Source organism: Gavialis gangeticus, unplaced genomic scaffold, assembly GCF_001723915.1.
Source record: "Gavialis gangeticus isolate Ggan-Ray unplaced genomic scaffold, GavGan_comp1, whole genome shotgun sequence".
In the NCBI taxonomy this organism is placed as follows: Eukaryota; Metazoa; Chordata; order Crocodylia; family Gavialidae; genus Gavialis; species Gavialis gangeticus.
In genome coordinates this window covers 5278612-5286952 of record NW_017729011.1, presented here as the reverse complement: position 1 = coordinate 5286952, position 8341 = coordinate 5278612, and the positions used below count along the sequence as shown (strand labels likewise).

Below are 8341 nucleotides of genomic sequence, written 5' to 3'. Positions count from 1 at the left end.
AGAACAAGGAGCAATGGTTTCAAGTTGCAGGAAAGAAGTTTTGGCTGGATATTAGGAAAAACTCTCTCACTAGGAGGGTAGTAAAATACTGGAAACAGGTTACCCACAGAGGCTGTGGAATCTCCGTCCTTGGAGGTTTTTAAGACCCAGTTAGACAAAGCCTTGGCTGGGATCATCTAGTTGGGGATGGTCCAGCTTTGAGTAGGGGTTGGCTAGATGTCCTCCTGAAGACTCTTCCAAACCTAATTTTCTATTATTCTATGATTCTAAGCATTTCAAAGTGATGTACAAACAGGGGAAGGATTCTGCTCGAAGCTGTGGAATCTGAACCTTGGATTTACTCTGAAAAGCCAATTAAAAAAAAAACCAGAAAACCACACAGTGGGGAGATTCCATAGCTACTGACTGATTTCCAAGTAAGTCAGTTTTAACAAAACGGTATGTAAAGTCCAGATGCATTCTGGAGCTTGAAAACTTGCATACCACGTGCTTGCAGTCAGAACCTACTCAACAGATTTGATGATCATGCCCTAGTACAAAGGCAATCCCCACTCACTGTCCTGGCTTTGTAAGGCTGACACAAGTAAAAAGCTCGCTCCAGTCAGTGAAGTGACCAGCTATGACTGTATGCACATACAGCAGCAGACGCAGGCAGGTAGATAAGACCACACTTAAGCTTCTAGACAAAACATTGAAAGGGAGCAAAAAACAGACAAGAATCTTAAATATTTACCTAAATCTTTTCTATGACAAAGGATGCTGAAAGGCTACAGCCAAAACAGGGTGAACCAGTGTACCTACTAACACAATACAGGGCACCATAAGTAAGCCTTTTCATCATTAGACACTATGACGTACACATCTATAATCCTCATATCACGTGCTGTCTGCCTCATTAGCACCTCACCATTTCATCCTACTCAGCTATACCTTCACTGCCCTCCCCACAGGCCACGTGCCTGAAGGAACCAGACCCACAGTTAGAATCCAACAAGCAGGCTCCGCTTCGGAGAAGTCTCATTTTACATGAAGTTCTAAATGAAATAGCCAAGCAAATAACTGTTATCCACTGGACTCCCCAGCAAGGCTAGATATCATGGACTGTGGTAAAATTCAAGGCTCCCAACAGACAGGTGCTCCCTAGATTCCAGCAACCAAGGTAGAAAGGTCTCAGTAACGTACAGTTCGTAGTTTTGGTCCTCTGTCTCTTGCTGCACTGAGAGTTCTTCCAACGTTGCATCAATATCTAGCTGATTTGTCTCCAGCTGCCGTAGCAGCGTCTCCCTCTGAAGAAAGGAAAATAAGACAGGACTAAGCAGGAAGGGTCACTGTAACAGATCTGTGAGCTCACAGGATACAGTAAGATCTTGTATCAGCAGAGGCAATCGCCATTCTACCCACACTAATGAATAAAACAGCAGCTAAGGCCGATGGCATGGCATTCAACATAAATAAAACAGCACACTGGAAGGCAAGGAGGAACCAGGGGGTGTTAACTCAGAAACTCAGCAAATATGAAGAAGAACAGTATGTTCACAAAGCAGCACTGTTCTAGGCTACAGGTCAGTAATATACAGCTTCCAGAGAGAGATTGCTGCACTTGAGAATCACTCAATTATGGAAATCAGTAGCACAATCCCTTTGTTTTGATTTTTTACCTTTCTAGCATCAACAATTAAGTCTCATAATAGCACCAGGAGAGAGGAATCAGTGGTGCACTGAGTCACAGACCGTTCTTGTCTAGTGGGACTTAAGTCCTCCAGTTGAGTGAATACAACAACTAAATGCCCTTGTAAATTAGTCTACAAACGGCAGATGATTGGAGAGGAAGCTGACTTCTAAACTGTATCAGCACAGCATCTGTTTGATCACTTTCTCTGGTCTTTACTGGCAGGGTCCTATGTATGCTGTGACTTTGCAGTGATGGCATGTGCCACAGAAACTACCCTCTATGGACAGCACTTCAAAACTCAAGCTTTTAAGAACTATTTGTTTCTAGATTTCATTTCTGTGAAGAAAGACCTTTACATATGAACAGGATGCATTCAGAGCCCTAGTTTGTGAACTCATGCAGATTAGATAAGAATGTCAGCTTCCATTTTCAGAAAGGGAAAGTTTCTAGCTTACCCAATTGAAGAAATTAGCTTGAAATTGAGACCTGAAACAAATACAAGGAATAAAAAACCAGAGAGCAAATGAAACCACTGCTGGTTGCTTAGACTCTCATGATTTTTAAGTCAATTTTGGGACCTGATGTATGTGTTCTGAATGCCTATGATTGGCAATACTGATAAATCAATGCTGGGCTGTCTTCCTGACACTGAAGACAACCAGAGTCATTATTCAGAGGCATGAACAGGGCCCCTTGACTCAATTTGTTAGCTGTAAAAACCAAAACATGATGATTTAATTAAAACATTAACTATTTCACTACTGGGCTTTTTTTGTTTAAGAAATATCTAGTCAAGGTGCCCAACGCATACCACCTAATGGCTCCTGCATGTGCTGACTTGCAGCCTCCAAAGTCAAAACCTTGAGCTTGCAGCTTCCTATTGCAGGGCACAATTCTTCTTGCCTTCCCTCACAGCCCCCTCCCAATCCCTCAACAGCAAATCAGGCTGAACCCAATTCTGACAGAGCAACTGTTCATGTACCGACTACATCAACAGCTTGCTGACGTACTGTTAGGATTATAGTGACATTTTCACTGCCTTGGGGCAATGATGTCTTCCTCTCCCAGCACCTACACATGAAAAGGTGCAGGAGGTGGTCACCAGTATGCGCTCAGGCAAACTGCTTCTAATGCACAATGGCAGTGGCCCTGGATCAGGACCCACTTGTGTCAGAAACTGTAAAAACAGTTCTCATCACCAAGACCTTACAGGCTACCTTGAAACACAAAGGCATTTATACACATACTTTTCCCCCCCCGACACACCAGAGATCTCCCACTTCAGAGCATTCTCGATTAATCAAGTCTGCTCTGCACGTGAAATGAGGCGACTGTGCTGTGCTGTGCGCAATTGTGTAAGTGGTGAAGTGTGTGCAGCATGCAGAAAATGGTAGTGGTGAGCTTCTGAACTAAAGCATCTCTGATGTGTTTTAGCTCAAAAGTATGCCACCACCATTTTCTCTCTCCCCCACTCCCAGTGCATGTGTATAAGTCAGGGGTGGACAAAATACAGCCCGCGGACTGCATCTAGCCTGTGAGGCCATTCTATCCTGCCTGCAGGGCCCCTAAAAAATTTAGAAAATTAATATTCATCTGCCCTTGTTTCAACAGCAGGGCCTGCCTGGCCCCACCCCGCAGCCAGGGCTTCTGGCCTGGGAGCACGTGGCTGCCTCAGCCAGAATCTCAGGTAAGGTAGGGAGAAAGGGAGGGCAGGGGAGGACCCCTGGGCAGGGAAAGAGCCCGGGGAAAAGCTGAGCGCAGGCAGGGGGGAAAGCAGCCCCTCACCCGCCCCGTGGCCAGTGCCCCGCACTGCAGCCGCTTGCAGCCCGTGTGGGGCTGCCTGTGTCTGCTCCAGACAGCCCTACATGGGCTGTGAGCACCTGCAGCAGGGAGCGCCAGCCATGGCGGGGTGAGGGGCTGCTTTTCCCCATGCTCAGCACCAGCTTTAAATTCAATTTAAAATTATTTTAGCAAATTTAAGACAAACAAAAGTTGTCAATTTAAAGTTTTAAATTAGGTTTATTAATAAAAGAAATATATTTAATTTAAAAACACAAATAAACAATTCTCTTTTTTCTAAATCATTGATTAGTATCTATCTTAGCATCAGAATATTTAACAACTACTTATTTTTAGCACTAATGACTCAGTTTAACCAAGCAAACTCAGTTCTGGCTCTAGCTGAATGCCACCTTCAGTGCTCCACTGGAAAAAGACAATTAGCTGAAGTACCTTTTTGTAGCATTTTGCCTCTTTATAGTGGAATCATCTAAGGCGAAAGGAGCCGGGGAGCTGGTTTTACCACACTGAGACTTCCCGCTTTATGCTATAAAAAGGCCTGCCAGTATGCCAGGCACTGAACTGCTTTCTGAAAACAGTAAGCCCACCCCATGGAAGAGAACATATAAATAAGTGAAGAGCCACTGCCGCTGGAGAGGACTTGCTTTGTATGCAGAGTATGAGTTTCATTCTCTGCTTCCTTGATGAAAGATGCATGAATGTAAGATGAAGATGGGAAAGTGTAATTTAAAACCAAGCCACAATGCCACATGCTGGATGAAGAATACAGAGCTAACACAGTTTACCAACATCTTCCCCTCCTCCCAAGACCTCTGCAAGGTTAGAACTAGGTATACCAAGACATTCCACCAGGCAAACTAACTGACTAAACCAGATTTGCATGGTACACTGCATAAAATCCTCCTACTTTAACCTTACTTTGGGTAGCTATTTTATTTTGGAGATAACAAATACCCCCCAAAACAAGAACACTATTATTAGAAACTAGATCTAGCATCCATTAATCCCACCAATTCTAATAATATGAGGTACTTCTGCTCTTCAATGAGCCTTAGGGAGACCACTCCTGTCTCTACTGAATTCAAAAGAAGACAATCCAAACTAAATATTCAGAGTTCCATTCTGGAAGGTTTCTAAAATTTGCCAAGAGGCCAGAATACAAATAAAGTGACACAAGAAACATTCATTGTGGGCTTCCTAAACTCGGAGACAGGAAGGAATGCACTTAGGAAAGCAATGCAAGCCTAGTTGAGGGTGTCTGCATTTAGATCTTAATGGGGTGCTAAGAACTGCCTTCAAGACTAAATAAAATCAAAGAACATGGTCAGATGCAAAGACAAAGATATTTGAGTATCACTTCCTTGAAAATCCATGGGAAAATACTAGCCTGAAAGCCAGATATGATCACAGGGATTGAAGCAGAGATACATTTTCAGTCATTCTGTTTGGAAAGCTCTTATTTTTTAGGCATTGCTTATTCAAAACAAAGGCCCAGGAGACAACTGCAATCCAGCCACGTTCTCCTTTGAATGATTTATTTGATTTACTCTTTTTCTGTCAACTTTCAAGGTTGGGGTAATCAGAGGAATGCAAACAGTTGGCATTTTTAAGCAATTATGATACGTGCATACCAGTCAAACGCCTGTCTCTAGGCCTTTTTATGGAGCACCTCCCTGTTTGAATACATCTACAGGAACCCAAGGGGTCACCTGAGAAGTCATTTTAGAGTCACTTAAAACAAGTTAACTCTGTACATCATCCTTTCATACACAAATTATATGGTCTAATAACCGATATGGTTACTGCTACAAGCAAACACACCAAAATCCATATTTGCTACTGTACAGAGCAATTCCATGCAGGTCTTCTCATTCATGTTGCCCCACCTGAACAGTAGCAACTCAAGAAACCTCAAAGTGATAAAACCAAGTCACACTCTTTCCTTTTCCATGTGAACTGTTGTTTTCGTGATTTTACTTCGTGTCTTGGTTTGGTTAACTCATTATATTCAATATAAGCACTTTCTGGTTATGTCACCAGTTAAGAAAATCATTCTGCATACAGACTATTAAGAACATCAATGCAAATGGTGATCAGATATCCCGTGCATCTGGCACAAATCTCTTGCTGCTGTCTTGTCTCTTACCCACATCACTTTGAAGGGGAAGCCCTGCAAAAAAGCAACTGCAGCATAACGTGGGAACAGCTTATTCTGCAGGAAGGCACTTCATTGCTGCAAATATCCAACTGACTGGGATGGATCAGAATGTTAGATTTCTGCAGCTTCTCTCTAGACACTTTAGTTTTTAACTGAACTGCACTGTCTCTTACATAGTGAAATTCCATTCTAAAGTATTTCTTTCTGATGTCTGAGCTTTGTGGACACAGACCCGGTATCTAATATTAACTTAACTTAGCCTGAGTAAGCATTTTAGCTAGATTTGCTGCTCAGAAAATACACATAAGTGTATGAAGCTTTATCTAATGAATGATCTGCAGACTAAAATCGTCAAGCCTTAGAAAAAGCACAGACTGTCACCCCACAAAATGTGTTAATAGCATTTCGCTTTCTGTGGTCCATTCAGTTCTTGCCTCTTCACTGAGGCAGCCAACAAAGCAGTCAGCAATAAGGAAAACTGGAGACAAACCAGATCCAGAAGGAACCAGACAGATCACTAACACACCATCTCAGTGTAAAAATTTATAACTAACACATCTGAACTACTGACTGAGATATGAAATACTCTTTACCTGTTTTCCCCTCAGCCATTCAGCCCCCTGGCAAACATTTTCTGAATGGTATTCTACCCAATGGGCAACACTTAAAATTTCTACGTTATAAATACCCATGTGTAAAAGTTTATATAACACTCCTGATGTGATGACCTATTAGTACTGCAATATACAGTTTGTTCCTCACCCCATTTATAATCCTGGGAACCTTATATACAGTGCTAACAAGATTCTGACTGTGTAGTTAAGAACATCTACTTCACAAGTAAAGACCTCTTTAAATCAGGGGAGGCAATATACACAGTCACTTTGTTCACAGTCAATCAGAAAAGCAAAAGGACTCTACAGGTTCTTTTAACAGCTTAAAAACCAAGCTCCCTCACTTGTGGAAAGGGTTAGATCTCTCCCATGCAGACCCTCTGCCCCGTGGAATTACCTTGGAACTTACCTGCAGCTGTAGGAATGGTATATTGAAGAATTTGTGCAGGTACTTCAGGCCAAAGCTGTTCTTCATAGAAGATTCAGCATAGCGAAAATATGAGGAGCCAGGAGGTCTGTTCCAATAGGTAAAGAGAAGAGAATTATACAGAAGAGACTGACAATGCACACAGACACAGCACTTGCCAAATTCTCTCTCATGAGCAACTCTCATTTCCCAGGAGACACTTCAACACCAGGATTTAGGCTGACAGGTCATCTTGCCAGGGGCTCATTATTTTGTTTACAGCTCTAAAGAAGACAAAATTAAAACTTCATTCCAGTCAAAGGCAGGCAGAAAAGCTTTGGTGCAGCTGTTGTTGTGTTTCAGTGTCATGCAACTGACAAGTCTAAGAGTTGCTTCACTGGGACACCAGGCCAACAGCTTCCTGAACTGGGTATTTCACAGCTGTGCAGGCTCATTTCTCATGGAGAAAAGGACCTAAAATTAAGTATTTAAAAAAAAAAAAAATCACAGCACTTGGAATTATTTACACAAGTTCACTATAGGCAATAAAATTTATAGCATGTTTAAAACTGCCCAATATTAAGCATTTCCCTTTGATAGATTTCATTCCTTTATGTCTGATACTGACATAAGTGAGCAAGAGGAAATTTGCAAGACAACTTTTAAAAAAGCTATTTTGAAAGCCATTCCCAGAAAGAAAAGCAATACAAAAGGGATCAGTTAATTCCCGACCAACAGGGTAATATCTACAATGAAGGAGTGTGGTGTCTCACAACCCATTGTAAAGAAATGTTAAAGTAACTACCTAACTGGCATCAAAAAAGAAGTTTGGCAGGGACCAGGGGCTGGAATGCTGCAGTAGCCTTGGTCTGTCTTTAGAGTACGATTGAGGAAACTAGCAGCACAAGGCTAGATTTCTTAGAGCCTGGATCCTGGTGGAGGAGTCAGGCCAGGGAATTTTTAGCAACAAAAAGATAGCCTTAAAAATGGGGTGAAGTTTAATCCTATCCAGATAGAGCAATTCCAAAAGGCCTACCCAAGACATTCATCAGCTGTGGAAGTAAAGCTAAGAATCCCTTTTAAGGTCAGAAAGGCAAAGGAAGAGCCAATGATTACTTAAAACAGAATCCCCAGTACAAAACAAAGGGATATCAAAACAATGACTGACCCCAGGGTTGGACAACTGTTCAATGGCACAGGCATGTCTAGGAAATTACAGTGACCTTTACCAGGATTGGTAAAGGCTGCTCCCCATTAATGGCAGCACCAGCCTTGCTTACCTGTTTAGGTTGTCAATGAAATCCCGCACATCATCAGGTAGGATAACCCGATGCTCTCCCATATCTCGGTAATTCCCAAGCACACACACTGGAACATGAGTCGGCACTTTAGGAAGCTCCCTCAATATGTAGTTAAACGTCCTTTACAAAAAAAAGGACAACAGAAAGTTAGAGCATGGGCACACCTGGAGGTGAATTTTACCTATCAGGAATATTACTCTATTCACAGTTACACACAAGCCATAAAAGACACAATCACAGAATCAATGAGTCGGAAGGGACCTAGACAGATTATCTAATCCAACCCCCTGCCATGGGCAGGAAGGAGCAATGGGGGTGGCAGGGGTCATAAGACCCCAGCCAGGTGCCTATCCAGTCTCCTCTTGAAGATCTCCAGGGAAGGTGAGAGCA

At 42.5% G+C, this 8341-nt stretch overlaps 1 protein-coding gene across 1 annotated transcript in view; it reads right to left on the bottom strand.

The window, feature by feature from the left end:
• RABL6 (RAB, member RAS oncogene family-like 6) overlaps nucleotides 1-8341 on the bottom strand; it is a 92554-nt gene that overhangs the window by 40375 nt on the left and 43838 nt on the right. Inside the window, exons 6-8 of the mRNA XM_019510427.1 lie at nucleotides 7931-8071; nucleotides 6654-6759; nucleotides 1183-1286 (exon numbers count right to left, since the gene is read on the bottom strand). Coding sequence (XP_019365972.1) covers nucleotides 1183-1286; nucleotides 6654-6759; nucleotides 7931-8071 — 351 coding nt within the window. The remainder of the gene's footprint in view (nucleotides 1-1182; nucleotides 1287-6653; nucleotides 6760-7930; nucleotides 8072-8341) is intronic.